Raw genomic sequence first — 18,845 nt, forward strand, 5'->3', positions numbered from 1 at the left:
TCGGTTTTTAGTATTTGTTGTTATAGCGGCAACAGAAATACATAATCTGTGAAAATTTCAACTGTCTAGCTATCACGGTTCGTGAGATACAGCCTGGTGACAGACGGACGGACGGACGGACAGCGAAGTCTTAGTAATAGGGTCCCGTTTTACCCTTTGGGTACGGAACCCTAAAAAATACAAATTTTAATAAAATGGCCTATCTTTATCCTGGGATAAGGGAGTAGCAATTTAATGGTAACGAGAAAGTGGTAGCATTTGCCCTTAGAGCATTTAGTAACTGGAGACGCCTTGGCTGTCATTTTCTGTACAAAACAGTTGCCGATTTTTGGGGGGGAGGGGCACGTCAAATGTATGGCTGGTAAATGTGTAACGTGACATGGCTATTTGTAAATAGCCGTCATTCCATACAAAAGTTTGCACAACTGTGCAAGGTTTTCGACAGAGGGGTAAGCTCTTAAAGGCAACTCCGGTTTATTAAATGCTCTAAGCATTTGCCTTATAACGACGACATATCCGTGTCGTATTTACACTAACGATTGGAAAGCGACAAAGCTAAAAATGAAGCCATCTAGACCACGATCACGAACCTAACACTATCCCGATTACCATAGAAACGAGCCGCCGATTACAGGGCGCGATCTGGATCACGGCTTAAAGATCTATAGATCTTTATTCTTGTGCGCGCGCACTGTAATTGTGTTCGGCGTCATAATCATAGATTAAGCGAGCGCTTTGATTGAATATTAATATGGTGTTATGTTGTGGGGAAATAGGTATGCGGTTTTAAACGGTGTGTTTAGTGTTGGGTTATGATAGATTTAATTGCGATTTTAATGGTGGTAATTGTTAAAAGAACAATGCTGTGGCCCTAGTGAAAAAGGGTACAAGTCTCACGCAGTTTAGGAGTAAAAGGGCACAGGTGTTACTTGGAACTTATACCCATTTACAACTGCGCTGCCCGAGACTTATACCTTTTTTCACTAGGGACACAGAATGATAATAGTAAATGCAAAATGGCCTCGCAATTCTCTGTTCCTACGCATTATAATGATCGTATTTGGTGACGTAATACATTTTTTTATTTACAATTCTGTAATTAATTTAAGAAAATTTTATGATATGATTAACACTAGGTCAAAATACTTGCTCTTGTGTTTACCTCTATATTAATTTGCCTGTTTTGGTTCCAGCTGGCGAGCGGTGGTGGAGGCGGCCGAGGTCTCTTCTGCTACCACTGCCCGCCGAGCCTGCCACCGCACCAACATAGACTGCCCGCTCTGGAGTACCCTTTCACCGCCTCACATCCTTGTAAGTACACGGTACCACTACTGGCCTGGTCTGTTCTGCTACCACTGTCTGCCTAGCCTGCCGCCACACCAGCACAGACTGCCCGCCATGGCGTAGGTACCCCTTAACCGCCAGGCATCGTTGTAAGTACACGGTACCACTACTGGCCTGGTCTATTCTGCTACCACTGTCCGCCGAGCCTGCCACCGCACCAGCACAGACTGCCCGCCCTGGAGTACCCATTCACCGTCTCGCATCCTTATAAGTACACGGTACCACTACTGGCTTGGTCTATTCTGCTACCACTGTCCGCCGAGCCTGCCACCGCACCAGCACAGACTGCCCACCCTGGAGTACCCTTTCACCGCCTCGCATCCTTATAAGTACACGGTACCACTACTGGCCCGGTTTCTTCTGCTTACCACTGCCAATAAATGAATTCTTATTATTATTCTTCTTATTCCTTCCGTGCCTGCCACCGCATAAACACAGACTGCCCGCCATGGAGTACCCTTTCACCGCCTCGCATACGGTACCACTACTGGCTTGGTCTATTCTGCTACCACTGCCCGCCGAGCCTGCCGCCGCACCGGCACAGACTGCTTGCCCTGGAGTAGATACCCCTTCACCGTCACGCATCGTTGTAAGTGCACGGTACCACTACTGGCCCGGTTTCTTCTGCTACCACTGCCTTCCGTGCCTGCCACCGCATAAACACAGACTGCCCACCATGAAGTACCCTTCACCGCCTCGCATACGGTACCACTACTGGCTTGGTCTATTCTGCTACCACTGCCCGCCGAGCCTGCCGCCGCACCAGCACAGACTGCTTGCCCTGGAGTAGATACCCCTTCACCGTCACGCATTATTGTAAGTGCACGGTACCACTACTGGCCCGGTTTCTTCTGCTACCACTGCCTTCCGTGCCTGCCACTGCGCATCAACACAGTGCCCCCTATGGTTAAGATTAATGATAGTGATTGTGTGCCCTGCGGGCGCAGCACGGTTCCATTTTTATCTAAGTACTATCACTATGCGCGTCCCTTTCGCACTCACATACTTGTTAGAACGTGACAGGCATGGTGACAAGGGATAAAAACGCCACCGTGCTACGCCGCCTGGTCTAGTGCCAGTGCCACGATTTCCCGGTTGAGTGACGACTAAATGTTCATTTTTAGGGTTCCGTACCCAAAGGGTAAAACGGGACCCTATTACTAAGACTTCGCTGTCCGTCCGTCCGTCCGTCCGTCCGTCTGTCACCAGGCTGTATCTCACGAACCGTGATAGCTAGACAGTTGAAATTTTCACAGATGATGTATTTCTGTTGCAATTTTCACAGATGATGTAAAAACAGAATAAAATAAAGATTTAAATGGGGCTCCCATACAACAAACGTGATTTTTGACCAAAGTTAAGCAACGTCGGGAGGGGTCAGTACTTGGATGGGTGACCGTTTTCTTTTTGCATTTTTTTTTTTTTTTTTTTTGCATTATGGTACGGAACCCTTCGTGCGCGAGTCCGACTCGCACTTGCCCGGTTTTTTCTACCTATTTGTTGAAAAAAAGTACTTAAATCTCAATAGGCATTTTACAATTTAATGCGCTTACGAACGTCAAATAAAGCTACGCCGGCTCTAGCCATACACCTCTCATCCTAAATTGTAGGAGTGTATCCCAATATAGGACCGGCAAGAAACTCGATAGAACTCATCTTTTCAAAACTTTTCAAAGATTGTATAACACAACAATTCAACACAGATCACTCTTCATAAATTTGTTGAGACCCCAACTCGTCCCACAATTTCCCCATTTTTCACGACTGCCCAAAGAAAAAGAGTACTATTTTCAGCGTTCATGTTTGTATCTATATATGTATGTGAATTTCTTTATATTACCGCCACACGCCACCACACCAACATACTCGTAGGTCAGGTCCGATTAGTCCACTTATCGGTCGGCAAACTCCTAACTAAGTTCCTCCTCCAGTCCCCACTAACTCTATTACTCTAACCTCTTGTCTTGTACCGATTTTACAACTCGATTTTCATCGCTAACTCGATACCAGTATCGATGGACGGCTAATGAATCTGTATTATTGAATTTGGAATTCGGTTACGGTTTTAATTGATTCGAAATTTGAAATTTTAAAGCGGTTAATCGGATTTGCAGTTATTGCCGTTGATACTGCGATGAATTAATGAATATTTTATTTATGTTGCACTTTATTCATTTGCGGTTTTTAAAATTGCATAAAATATAAAATATGGAGGTGGAAAGTTATAAAACATAAATGCCTTTTGAGCATTACATTAAATATAATTATATCTACATACCTGCAGTTAGAGTATCTCAGGGTTCAAGTTAATAAGGTTGTTAGTCAATTAACTACTTACTCGTGCAAAAACTATTTAATTACTTATACGAAACCAAAATAAATAAATAGGGGATACATAGTTCTGAATTATACATAATTATTGGAAAATTATATATTATATTTTGCCTTTTTGGTAACTTATAATTTAATTACACAAACGGGTCTACCGCGATATAATTTCATTGTTTTTACCTTTAATTCCGACGTAATTAAACGTTTGTGTAATTAAATATGTGTACAAAGCGCGAGAGTTTAAAGTGTTAACTTATAATTTATTAACAAAAAAAACAAAAATATACATATACAGCTTTCAAGTTGTAGCTCACCACCGATCACCGATCCTTTTCAGTCAAATTCAAATCTTCATCCTCTAACCTTTACCAAAGTATTCCTACATCATTTACGCACTGGAAGGCTCTGACATTATGCCTTTTAAAATACAATAAGTGCATAATTAAATAAAGTTCATAAAAATAGTTTAATCTTAGTAACCAGATCACTAAAACTGTTTAGCTCAAACTGCCCGCTAACAAACGCCCCAAAAGTTCCAAATTCAAAAAAATCAGTTTCTTACGGTAACCCTCGCGCGAGGGGTGGTAATGTGCTAATGAATAGAAGGCAGACGAGACGGGGTGGCGCGGGGTGGCGGGGGATGGGCGGGGCTCCCTTGGGATTGGTCGCCGCTGGCGTCATCTATTATTCATAAAATAGTTTTTGAGTCGCGCCAATGTCGCTTTAAACGAGTTACGTCCTCTAACTCAATAAGGATCATGTCACTTTTGATTAGTCCCAGCAGCTTTTTTGCGATCAAAGAGAACATAACTGCGTTATTCGTCCTTATTTAATTACGCCCGTCGAAAATGACAGCCAGCGTAGCTAATTTGGATATTGTTAATTTTTAAAATCTATTAACGAATTGCTGGATGGGAGGTTTTTAAAAGCGTAGGTAAAAACGCGGCTAAGCGGATCGTTTAAAAATGCATAAAGCAATTTGGCTCGGAGTCGGGCGGTTAGCAATCACATCGCGCGATGAGCTGCGAAACGTTTACTTAACTCTTTTACTGGTGTGTACCTATACCGAGCTCGATGTACCTACTGGGGCCTTACCATGATGTCCTTATTGCGATTCTATTTAGGATCTAAACTGAATTGCTAAAGGACATCATGGTAAGGCCCCTGAAGTATACTTACCTGCCGGAACCCAGAGGTCTGGTACGTACGGGCTTATTAAGCTACAGCATCCCACGGCCCTAATACTAATTTAAACCATTATTAAATGGAACAGAATTGCTTATGTTTTGTTGTGAGTGTATTTAAATAAATTCAATTTAAAAAAATCTAATATACATATTTACTTCAAAATTTTCTTCTCGCTAACAGTTATGTAAAGCTTTATCGACGTGATAAAATCACTGTCATCAAGTGTCACTTTTAACACCACGATATTGAAATAGACTGGCACTGTCATTATAACGCTGACTCAATTGCCTCCAAAAATGTTGTAAGGTAAAAAATAAATAAATAATGCTTTTTGGAATGCACTCCATACGGTCGGAAACTAAAAATCTGAATCTTTATAGGTACAGAATAAATTTAGATGGCTTCATGAATGAATAAATTATTTATATATTACAGACAATTTTATTAGGTCCACATATTGTTAGTTTTGAACTTAGTCTACTTTATCTACTTGTTAGTTACTAATAATAAATATATAAAAAAGAATATTGTCGGTTTTTCCGATATTAATTTTAAAATACGCCTCTGACCACCATTCTAACCAACGTAACTAATTCCAACCCACTAAAAACGCCTCTAAACCGTTCCGACGTCCATACTTTAGTTTATTTAATCCCAAAAGCTTAAAAGAAATAAAACTCATCACCACCAAGGATAGTTCGCGCGCGCCGGACGCTGCCAACTTTTCAATTTCCTCTCCCAGGGATTTTTCTACGTGATGAGAACTCAATTATTAACACTCAATTAATGAAAATATTTATAATCCGGTGTAAGCCCCGCTTTTGTTATTTAACGTTTCTTTTTCGCCGGAATTTAATTCGGCCTTTATTAATCTTTGAGGTTTTAGAATTTGTGTTTTTGAGATTTTGTAGAGAGGTTTTATTTTGTTTGTATGATTAACTGTACCTACCACCAAACTATATAGGTACTTAATTTCTTTACTTGCAATAAAATCATATTGTTCCTAAAATTTACATAAACAATAGGAGTTCATCAGATGGTGCTTAATAGTACAAAATACACTAGTGAGTCAGATAGGTGTAAGATATTTTAAAGTTTAAAAGATATCACAAGAATAGGTATCTAACCTAGGTAAGTTACTCTAAGGTGTAGACGGTAGCATAAATATTTAAATAAAGTATGAAATATCTAATAAATAAGATAAGATGTTTTCAAGACACAAGTGTTCAAAACAATCTAAATCCCACTTTTTCTTACCCACTTGAAAGTCGACTTCCCTATCTATAACTATTTTATACCAACCCTTATGACATCTATAACAAATCGCTACTCAATCTAAAATGCGCTTTACATATAAAACAGAAAGTCCATTTTCCAATATAACAAAACAGTCACCGTAAAGTGACAAAACTGTGCAACTGAAATTGCGTTGTATTTGCACAGCATAAAGTTGATTTTGGAATGGGATAGGAGCAGACGCGGCAGAGTGAGTCGTTACGCAGTTGAGTCGCCAATTAGTCGCGGCACCTGTGCTTGTGTTTGTTAATAAGTGTTTGTGTGACAAATGTGTGCGTTATCCAGTTTACTACAAAGGATACTCACAACTCTACACATACTAGACTTCAAAAGAATAGAATCGCTACGAAATTTTTAATCGTCTCCATAAATAAGTTTTTCAATTTTTTACTCTTGCATTTTCTCTAACTCGAATTCATGTTGTTTATTAATTATACCTAATTAACCCTTAATTATGTTATTTAAGTGATATTCAGAATAAAACAACAGAATTTAGTTTTATTTCATCAATAGCCAATAATGCATTGATAAAATAATTTCCTACAATGTTAATATAAAACACTTATGTATTAATCCTAGCTAGGGCATGCAGTACCGGTCCCGGTACCAAGAATTTCATTTCCCGGTTCTGGGCATTGCCGGAACCGGGATTCCCGGTTCTTCCCGGTTCTCAAGGCATCTTTTGATTACTTTTAAGAAATTGTTTCTGTTAGCGTACAATTTTTATGAATGACTTATTTTCATATGAATAATTGCATAAGAATTAATAAATGACTTATTTTATTATAAACAAAGACTTAATTGGCGTTTCAACATATTTTACGAAATTAACCGGCACACATTGCCTCCGCCTGGGCCGAGCCACACGGCCGTAGCGTAGTCGATGCACTCAGCACTATGACGGCACGAATGCCTACTTTACTAGGTTAGTTTGTCGGGTTATTTGGGTCCCCCATTTCATAGCACCATTATTAAATGTTATATAATGTCCTGAGCTAAAGTACTAAAACATGACTACTATTGAAATGGGAATAAATAGTCATATGATGAGAACCGGGAAGTACCGGTACCGGGTCTTCAGTACCGGTTCTTTTGACACCATAAAATTCCCGGGAATTCCCGGGAATATGAGAACCGGGATTTCCCGGGAGCATGCCCTAATCATAGCTCAGACGATATACTTAATATAATATATATATATACACTAATAATCTCTCCAGGTTTTTATTTAAGGACCATGGTACTAAATTGGTGATTTCCTAACAATGACTATAGGTATGTCACAAACACAGTTATGATAATATTGTAGGTCTATTAAATGGGCACTCGATAAACTAATAAACTAAATTACGGTCTGAGTGCGCTACAAATTGAAATGAATAAACTTCTGAATAAAAGTATCCCGTCATAATTAAACCCACAGATCACTTCCTACTAGACGAAGCATATAAGACAAGTCGAAATCACCACTATCATTATACACATTGGCCGTCAGAGAGCGCGACTTCTCTTTTAACTTGCGTGCAGTTTTTCTCTAACAGTTTGTACCTACTCGCTCGCGTATTTGATAATGATCACAAGAAGTAAATTAAGGAAGTATCCACTTCGGAAATTGGCACTTTAATTTTTCATAAGAAAATGAAAGAAAAATTAGGATTTTTTTTCCATATAACGTAGTGGCACAAGTAACCGACAGGGAACCAGTAACCCGACACTTCAGTTATCAAAGAAAATAAGAGTAGGAATTTCTTAATGAGGCAACACTGTGCAGTAGCTGCACAACAGTACAGTATAAATGCGCCTCACAAATCCCTACCTCCCCTACTTCATAATTATAATATTATCTATTATCTTCACAAATCCCTACTTAATATAAATGCGAAAATAACTCTGTCTGTCTAATACCTCTTCACGCTTTAAAGATTTAGATGAAATTTGGTATGGAGATAGTTTAGAAGGCCATAAGATATTTTTTATCTATCATTATCATCATCATCATCATCATTCCATCCAGAGGAAAGCAGAAGCTAGTGCTTCATAAAGCGGTGTCTGCCGGAGGAGGTCTGTGTAACCACCATATTACTTTATACAGTACCGTATACGCTTTTATTTGCGTTGACCGCACGTAATTGATGCGATATTAATATCCGAATGTTTAAATTTAATGCCATATCCAATTAGCATTTTAAAACGCTCAGTTATACGCACAAGCACTATTCACGGGAAATGAATTATAATCTTCAATAAAACTGCACTGTTTATGCCGGAAGCCAATTCGAACTTATTTTGATGTCATTCGCCCTTGCGTTTGGAATTAAATTCATTCATAAAATGTACTTTTGTAGTTCGCTGTACGAACAAGTACGAGCGAAATGTAAGCACGAAATGATGACAAACTGACATCATTTTGACATTTACTGATTACCTAATGATTAATGATATTGCGCCCGATAAAAATCTGCAGAAACGTTTGTATGCAAAATTATAAACAATTCCAAAGAAGTGAGATATAATACGAATAAGTTCTTCAATAAAACGTAGCATAAAGACGATAACAAAAATGTGCAGGCGTACCTATTATGGATGGCTTTATCCACGTTTATCCACGATTCTCCACGTGGTAAAATAACTGTCACTTTTTAACACCGCGGGATAGAAAATGACGGGTAACATTTTATCACGCTGTCACGTAGACAAAAACGACCATTATAATATCCGTGCTGTAGCGGTGTCATGGTCGCATTTTTATCACCTGTCATGCCATACGTCACTTTCGCACTTACATATTGGTTAGAACGTGACAGGCACGGTGACAAATGATAAAGAGCCGACCATATTAGCCCTACTGATTGTATTTCAGTTTCATCACGCCAGTAGAGTTCCAAAGTCAATTAAGCATGAATTAAGCAAAAGTTCATATTCCCGGGTGTCCCCATCCCCACTGCAAGCCCGGACAGAAGCCGAGGTAATGACGCGGGTGTCCGGTCTTTTCACGACGTGGGGTGACTCCAGCTTTTATTGCGTTTATGGTAATCTCGGTTTGTCATGGTATGGATTTTCTACATTATTAGTCTGTATCAAGAAAGAAAAAAGACCGCAAAATGCACTTGATTTATTTTATTTTAAATGTCTTATACATAGACTAACATGTATATATATATCTAATACCTTTAAACGAGCAATTCTTGTTTATTTATATGTATATGTTCAGGGATCTCGGAAACGGCTCTAACGATTTCGATGAAATTTGTTATATGGGGGTTTTCGGAGGCGAAAAATCGATCTAGCCAGGTTTTATCTCTGGAAAACGATTATTTTTGAGTTTTTATCTCCCGGATATTCTAATAAGTACCTCTAAACGAGCAATTCTTGTTTATAGGTACTTATGTATATTTCGGGGATCTCAGAAACGGCTCTAACGATTTAGATGAAATTTGCTATATAGGGCTTTTCGGGGGCGAAAAATCGATCTAGCTAGGTCTTATCTCCGCGCATTTTTGGATTTTTTTGTTTTCCGAGCAAAGCTCGGTCTCCCAGATATTATTTCATAATATGCTTCATCTGACATTCATAGGCGGTTCCGGGACAAACTGCCGAACCATACGCCAAGTCAGACGAGACGCTACGGAGCCACGCTGTTAGGTCGTCGCCCAAATCTAATGTTTAGTTAATTTCATTTTTATGTGTATTGATTTTCTTCAGAATCAGAATCAGAATATTTATTGGTAAAAGCAGTTTTACATGTCAGGATTGAGTAATTACATACTAATATTTACAAGATATCTTTGTCTTTTGTTTTGTAGTTTCACAGTGTCTTGGTTTTAAAGCTGTGTTACTAATTTGATCAATAAATAAATAAAATAAATAGGGTTACTGACATTGAATAATTTTACGGTTTAGACTTACTTGTTCCTGACTACACTTGACTGACTTGTTGTTGTTTGTGTGTTGTTGTTTTTGTTGTTGTTGGAAGGTTATAGTTCGTAGTTTTGTAACTGAGCCCGAGCTAATCCTATTGTCTATTGTTAAGTAAAACCGCTCGTGCCACGTGCCACAACCACCTGCATAAAAACCTGCGTAATTCGGTTACTGAGTGCCGGCGAGTCGAACACTACAGAACGTCATGTCTCGACCATGTGTGGGTGCGCGCGCGCATGTTTGCTGATACGTACATACTCACCTGTAAGTTATCTGACCACCATATGGTAGGCGTGAACTTGAACATTAATAATATCAGAGGTTCAAAGTCCAGTGTAACAAAACAATGCAAAATGCAGTGTGTATTAAGTAATAAGCTAGTTAGTACGGAATTAGATAAAATAGAATGGAGCAAGTTATTATTATTAGATTGTCCGTTACTTATATATGATGAGATGTGCCTTATCTTCAAAAATATATATAATAATTGTAAAATCAGTGTAAATAGCTTAGGTAAGCGTCAAAGTCAGCCCTGGATTAATTGTACTTTAAAACTAATGATAAAACGCAGAGATGAACTGTTTAGAAAATGGAAAATGTGTCCTAAAAATATGATATTAAGGTTGGAATATACGAGACACAGAAATAGAACTAATAAACTAATTAACTCGGCTAGGAATAAGTATCGAAAAAGTGAAATATTAGACTGTAAAGGTGACTGTAGAAAGATTTGGGAAGTTATAAATAAATGGTTAGGCAATAAAAAACATGACGTGGATTCTGTAATTATGAAATACCTGGGTAAAACTGATTCTGTACGCAATATTTGTACCAGCTTTTCAAAGACCTTTACAGAAGAGATTGACGCGGTTAAGCACCATTGCGACCACAAATTCTTAAACCGTTCTTCTTACGTAAACCAAAGTAATGTCTCATTCCGGTATCAAAAAGCCTCACCCCAGGAAATAGAGACAATAATAGATCACTTAAGTTGGAGAAAAGCCCCTGGGCTTGATAATATCAGGGTACGGGACCTTAAGTACGTGAAAAAGGAGATCAGTCCGGTGTTAGCTAGGTTTATTAATATGTGTGCGCAGTCTGGTGTGTACCCAGATTCCCTAAAAAAGGCCATTATCCGCCCTATATATAAACAAGGTAGCCATCTAGAATACACGAACTATAGGCCAATAGCGATATTGTCGGCAGTAAATAAAATAGCGGAAAAAGTGATAGTAGGCAGAATTAGTAGTTTCCTAGAGAATAATAATATTATATCTAATACACAGCATGGTTTTAGAAGGTCGCGAAGCACGTCAACAGCCCTAGCGCAGCTTGCAGATGATGTCAATGATAAGTTAGATAAGAAAATGTATGTTGTAGTGCTTTTTATCGATTTCAAAAAAGCTTTTGACACTTTGGACCACGGATTGCTGCTTAAAGCTATGCAGGAGTGTGGAATCTGTGGTCCAATTAGTCTGTGGTTTCGTAGTTACCTTAAAAACCGGACGCTTCGCACTAAAATCAATGGGGAAACCGGCGAGGAAGCCAACATCAAGTACGGTGTGCCGACCGGATCGGTGTACGGCCCGGTCGGGTACATCATGCACGTGAACAGCATCAGCAACGTAGTTGAGCACTGTTCCACGTACATGTATGCGGACGACACGTGCCTGATGTGCGCCGACCGGGACGTCGCGGTAATACAAGAAAAAATACAGGCGGATTTTAACAGTATCTTAAAATGGTCTCATGACAATGGGATACTACTTAACGTGAGTAAAACCAAATGTATGCTTATCAAATCCCCGTACATGAAGAAACCACATATAGACCTCAAAATAGTGGGACATACATATGAATGCCTACATAATAATATAGCGCAGTGTAAATGTGGTATCCTGGAATTTGTAGACAGTTATAGATACCTTGGCTTGAATATAGACTGTAACTTTAACTGGAAACTTCATGTAGAAACCGTATGTAATAAGCTCAGATCTATTTTATGTAAATTTAACAACTTAAAAGCAATAACAAACAGGGCCACGTTGCATACATTATATCATGCTTTAGCTGACTCAGTGCTGAGCTATGGACTGGTGGCTTATGGCCGCACATTTCAAACACAGCTACATAAGATTGAAAGCTTACAACTTAGGTTAATTAAACTGCTGGTTGACAAACAAACTAAAGAAAAATGTAACAAGGACTACAATATACTATTTAAAAAAACTAAAATATTACCTGTTCAAGAAAAGTTTAGATATTTATTAGCTGTAGAACAATATATGTCACCGTTATTTAAAAGTCCAAAAATATATCGTAGAAATTTAAGAAACTTAGTACGTAAGAAATATGATGAACCGAGAGCATGTAACTATTACGGACAGAGAACGCGAAAGTATCTGATACCACGAATATTCAATAGCATTCCTCCGGAAAGTGACTGCTCATCTAAACAAATATTTAAAAATAAGGTAAAAACGTCATTACTAGAAAATTCTGTGAAATAGAACCCAAGTACCTAAGTAGTCTGTAGAATTAGCAAGTAGTATAATATCGCTCGCAGACGTATCTGCATGTTTAAAAAGTTTATTTAGCAAGTAGAATTAGATTCACAATTAAGTAGTATAGTAGTGTAGTAGTAGTAGTAGTAGTAGTAGTAGTAGTAGTATAGTGTATTATTTTAAGTTATGTAATTTATGTAAGCGCACACAATAGGTTAAGAAAAGAGTGTTTTTATTCGCCAACAAACTGTTCCGCAGTTTGGCGAAATTTCAAATATGTAAATTTGTTTATTGTGTATGTTAGAAAAAAAAAAAAAAAAACCTGTCTAAAATGTGTCATCGAGATGCGTAACAAAGGCGCGTTATCGGAGAGCGCACCTAAGTACACTGTTTTTTTGAGCGTTGGACTAGCCCGCGCTCATCAGGTGCCAAATAGAATGAGTACCCAGCAAACATTTATGTCGATATTCCGAAAAAGGCACCTATTTTAGGTCGCACAATTTAGGAGACCAAAATGAGGCACGTCGAATCGACGTCGTGGGCACGTCGAGTCGACATAAATGGGGAAAAAACGCACGTGCCGGCGACGTATTTATTGACGGTAAATTAGTGATTACAACCATTAGGTCAACACTAGGTCATGTTTCCGACGTGGATTCGACGTCGCCACGACGTGCCGCGTAGTGAAAATGTACTAATTTGGTATTCTTTACCACCTTTAGACGTGATGGCGACATATTTTTATCCATATAATTACTCTGCGAGGCAATATTTAGATGAGACGCGATGAAGAGAAAAAGAGACACAAACATTACGCTTATATATTATTTTCACTCAGAAACAAAATGTCTAACAAGAAAACAACTTTAAGTTGTGCAATGATAATGGCGGCCACTAAGTCATGTAAAATAATTTAGGCCGATTACACTGATGAAGAACGATGAAATCTAGTGCACAGAAAATTTTTTCGTGCAGTATGTTAGGTTTACATACAAAACTATCGATGGGCTTTTGAAATATTTAAGTTTTCAACATTTTATAAAATCAAAATGCATATATTTGCTTGTAATTGAGTGTTGTAATTGAATATTTGTGTGTGTGAGTGTATTGACTTGATCAAAAATATTGTTTTATTTTGAATATTAGCACAATGAAGTACCGTGCGATGGCACCATTCAAGATATAATAACTTAAATTATGCAATTTCATATTTAGCATCTCGTTATAATGAAAGAAAATGGCGGCACAACCTTATGGTATTGATAGTACTTTACAAGTGATTTTAACTATATTATTATGGTCGCAATTTGGTATCTATTTTAAGTAACATTTACCTAAAATTAGTAGCTAAATCGACATAAAATCGACGACCTAAAGGTCTCCGTATAGGAAATAATTACGTCGCAAATACACCTAAAATGTTTTATTAGTACATTTGACCTATTGGTCAGACTTTGCAGTTAATTTTACCTAATATTTCGACTTATTTTCAACCATTACGTCCCTGACTTCATGGTCCCCGTATAAGAAATAATTACGTCGCATATACACCTAAAATGCCTTATTAGTACATTTGACCCATTGGTCAGGGTTCGAAGTTAATATTACCTAATATTTCGACAGATTTTCAACCATTAAGTCCCTGACTTCATGGTCTCCGTATAAGAAATAATTACGTCGCATATACACCTAAAAGGCCTTATTAGTATATTTGACCTATTGGTCAGGGTACGAAGTTAATTTTACCTAGTAATACGACTTATTTTCAACCATTAAGTCTGTGACTTCATAGTCCCCGTATAAGTAATAATTACGTCGCAAATACACCTAAAATACCTTATTAGTAGATATGACCTATTGGTCAGGGTTTAAGGTTAATTTTACCTAGTATTTTGCCTTATTTTCAACCCCTAAGTCCCTGACTTCATGGTGTATTTATGAAGTGAAATTTACGTTTTATTATCCCTATATTTTGACTTGGAAGTAAAAGTGTACAATACGTAAAATAATTGGTGACTTAGGACGTCATTTTCACTTAAATTGGTAAAATCTTCTTCGAGCCTAGGAAAAAATACTTAAAATGTTTGCTGGGTATGACCCTTTTTTGCAGGTAAGTAGCACGTGCGGTTTTACTTAACAATAGACAATAGGATTAGCCGCCGGGCTCTGTTACAAAACTACGCACTATACTGACGGTGACGAATGATGTTGTTTCAGACACGAGTTACTCGTACCACCCGGCGATCCACGATGACACGTTCGTGCGGCGGAAACAACGGCGGAACAGGACCACCTTTACGCTTCAGCAGGTAACAATTTAACACCCACTAAACCAACCTAAATCCCACTAGATCCATTTATCATTTCAACTGGATCTATTACTTACTAAAAAAATTCTCATTAGATCCATCGGCTCGAAGTTGGATCTATAGAGAATGAAGGGAAATAACGCCTTTCTACTGAGGCGAGGATGATAAGAGATGTGCCCCCAACAGAATTGTTTCTAACAATTGTAATGGCTCCTCTACACGATGGGCCAGCGCCGGCCACTGCCATGCTGTAGAATGAGATAGCAATATCACTTGCTCCCTCTAACGCATAAATGCGTCCCTTGGAGTGGCCGGCGCTGGCCCATCGTGTAGAGGAGCCATTACCCACATATCTTCTTCGCTACACTGGACGCTGTAAAGAGTGTAAAGGCAGGCAAGGCAGTCTTATTTATGGTGGACAATTACGTAGTCTATTTGAACTTCGAACAGTCATCTTTGTCACTCATGCTAGTGCATGCTCATTGGTCGATTAGGCTTATCACACAACATCATTAAACCTTTAAAAATAATTACCTATGCATAGGTAGCAATCATAATTCTCTTTTACAGTACATATGGTCAAACAGCACTTTCTTTGCGTATGTCAAAAGTGTAAAGGGCCATATGTACTGTAAAACGTTTTACTCCCTTCGGTCGTGTTTTAATTATTATCGCCACTCGTTTCGAATTTCCTCTTTTCCGCAATTGTATCGTAAGTAACTATTATTTCACACGCTCACAGTTGTGTCTTGCGTCCTAAATCTTTAAGAAAGGGTCACCAAACTCACCAAGTATCAACCCCCTTTGGAAAAATTCTATTGGTACTACTGCATACATAGTAACCGTATAGTTTGTTTGATATAGTTGGAGGAGTTGGAAACGGCGTTTGCGCAGACGCACTACCCCGACGTGTTCACGAGAGAAGACCTCGCGCTCAAGATCAACCTCACGGAAGCCCGAGTACAGGTCAGTCAGCTTTAAACATGGACCTAAAACACCAACTTACTGCCTGTGCACACCGGGTGCGTGTGTGTAGACGTGCACGTGCGCGTTGTAATATACAGTTTCTTATGAAAGTCAGCACACCGCTGCGTGAAGTGTGCGTGCGCGGCTCCAACAATTTAGCGCATAGGCCACCAAACGAAGGAAAAATAGGGGAAATAATTCGTGTATGAGCGAATTTTGGCATAGTTGTAGGTCAAGGTGCCTTACACAACATACTGAAAGTACTGGTTGAGGGGGGGTGTGCTAACGGGTGGAGGGGGGTTTAAAGGTCCCTTTTTTTAGGTTTTCGTACATAACTCGTAAAAGGTGGCTCATAGCAAAAAATGTTCTTATACATAAGTAATCTATATAAAATTGCCTACAAAAAAGATTCCGTACACTTTTTTGCTAGGATCAATATTCAAGAAGATATCAACACGGGAACGTTAATTAAAATCAATTTTGTGGTTTTTTTATATTTTCGTATAGAACTCGTAAAGAGTGGCCAATAGCAAAAAATGTTCTGAAACGTAAATAATCTACACAAAATTTCCTACAAAAAAAATATAGTACACATCCTAACTGGTGCTGGTAAATATCCTAACAGTTTAAAAACTGTTATAATCAAACCGCTTTATAAAAAAGGAGATAGAGAATTGTGTCAAAATTACAGGCCGATAGCTCTAGTCCCTATATTTTCTAAAATTTTTGAGAATGTTATTTATGATCGAATGTACAATTTTTTAACTAAATACAATATACTGTGCGAAGAACAAAAGGGCTTTAGAAAAAATAAAACGATTAATATGGCAATTTTTGATTTACTTAAATTAATTGTTGAAAATGTAGACAACAGGACCCCAATATGTGCAATCTATACAGATATGACGAAGGCATTTGATTACGTGGATCATAATATCCTGGTTTCAAAACTTAACGCATATGGAATTAGAGGGCAAGTACTAAATCTAATAAAATCCTACTTAAGTAATAGACAGCAATACACAGAAATAGCCCATATTTGCACAAATCGGAAGAAGGAATTAAAATACACTTCAGATATTAGGAAATGCACACAAGGAGTCCCTCAGGGTAGTGTACTTGGGCCACTACTCTTCTTAATTTATATAAATGGTTTTCCCACTGCTGTAGAATGTCCCATGATACTTTTTGCCGACGATAGTACATCCATAATTAAATGTGACAATTTAAATGAATATGAAAATGACATAAATTCTGTTCTAAGTGATATTGTTGGATGGCTTCAAAATAATAATTTAGTTATAAACCTCCAGAAAACGAATATAATGCACTTTAAGCAGGTGGTTTCAGTACCTTGTATGAATATTAATTATGAAGGAACCAATATCAACGAGGTTCAAGTTTGTAAATTCCTAGGCATTACCATAGATAGTAATTTAAAATGGAAAGAACAATGCATATAAATTTGCAAAGCAGTCAACAAAGCAGTATATGCTTTACGAAACCTCTCAAAAATTGTAAGTAGAACAACCTTAATAAGTGCTTATCATGGCCTCGTAGCATCCAAGTTGCGTTATGGGGTAATTTTTTGGGGTCACTCTAGTTATACAGAACATATTTTTATAGCGCAAAAAAAAATGCATTCGTGCAATACTTAACTTGAAATACAGGGAAAGTTGTGTTCCCGGTTTCAAATATTTAAAGCTCTTAACTTTTCCTTCGATTTACATCCTAGAAATAGCTCTATTTGTAAAAAGTAACCCTCAACTATTTGTACTCGCATCTCAAGGGCGCAGGCTGCCAGTCAGAACACAATATGAGCATAAGTTACGAGCGCCAAAAGGAAATACAGCCCTGTTCAATAAAAACATTCTTAAAATGGCTCCTATTATCTATAACAAGATACCAATTGACATTCTAAAGCTAGATACAAAATATTTCAAAAAAAAGCTGACAAAATTACTAATTCGTAAATGTTATTACTCAATCAATGATTTCCTAAACGACATAGATAACTGATATTGTAAATGGAATTCCTTCCCCATATTTAATTATTTCTCACATTTTACTGTAATATCATTTCTTTAATAGTATAAGTACTCGTATTTTCATTTTATATAAATTGTATATGTTAGGACCTCATGACATCACACGATATAGATAATTTTTTTTTCAATAACTAATATTTTGTATTGTTTGCAAGTTTGATTGTGATATTTGTAAGAATATTATTAATGTCAAAGTATGCACGCAGCATGTTATTATTTAGGTTAGGCATTACATTAAATTTGTACATCCGCATTTGTGGATAAACATAGTGATCGAAATGTATAAAAAGTACCACCTGTATTTATTACCTATGTTATACAAATAAATTTCTGATTCTGATTCTGATTCTGATTCACATTTCGCAAAGATCAATATTTAAAAAGTTACTAAAGAAGGAATGTTATTTATAATCAGTTCTAAGGTTCATTTATTTTTAGTTGTTCGTAAATAACTCGTAAACGGTAGCTCATAGCAGAAAATGTTCTTCAACACAAATAATCTACATACAATTTGCTACAAAAAATATATTGACTACTTTTCACTAGGCTCAATATTCAAAAAGTTATTAAGCGAGAAAGTTAATTATAATCAATTTTAAAGTTTCTTTTTAGTTTTTCATAAACAACTGGTAAACGGTAGCCCATATCAAAAAATGTTCTTTTACATAAATAATCTACATAAAATTTCCTATAAAAAATATACGAAATATTTTTCTCTGGGACTAATATTTTAAAAAATATAAAAGGGGGAATGTTAATTACAATCACTTCGCAGGTCCCTTTTTTTGCTTTTTCATAAATAACTAGTAAACGGTTGCCCATTGCAAAAAAAACGTTATACTTAAATATTTGTGATAAAATTCTCTACAAAAAATATTATTTATACTTTTTCGCTAGGATCAATATTTCATGAGATATTAAAGGGGGAAATTTAATTTTAA

The 18,845-nt window shown here is 37.4% G+C and overlaps 1 protein-coding gene across 1 annotated transcript in view; it reads left to right on the forward strand.

The window, feature by feature from the left end:
* Positions 1–18,845, forward strand: part of LOC134672828 (dorsal root ganglia homeobox protein) — a 118,882-nt gene that overhangs the window by 30,190 nt on the left and 69,847 nt on the right. Inside the window, exons 3-5 of the mRNA XM_063530783.1 lie at positions 1,194–1,311; positions 14,799–14,890; positions 15,755–15,856. Coding sequence (XP_063386853.1) covers positions 1,194–1,311; positions 14,799–14,890; positions 15,755–15,856 — 312 coding nt within the window. The remainder of the gene's footprint in view (positions 1–1,193; positions 1,312–14,798; positions 14,891–15,754; positions 15,857–18,845) is intronic.

The sequence above is a fragment of the Cydia fagiglandana genome, chromosome 17, assembly GCF_963556715.1.
Source record: "Cydia fagiglandana chromosome 17, ilCydFagi1.1, whole genome shotgun sequence".
In the NCBI taxonomy this organism is placed as follows: domain Eukaryota; kingdom Metazoa; phylum Arthropoda; class Insecta; order Lepidoptera; family Tortricidae; genus Cydia; species Cydia fagiglandana.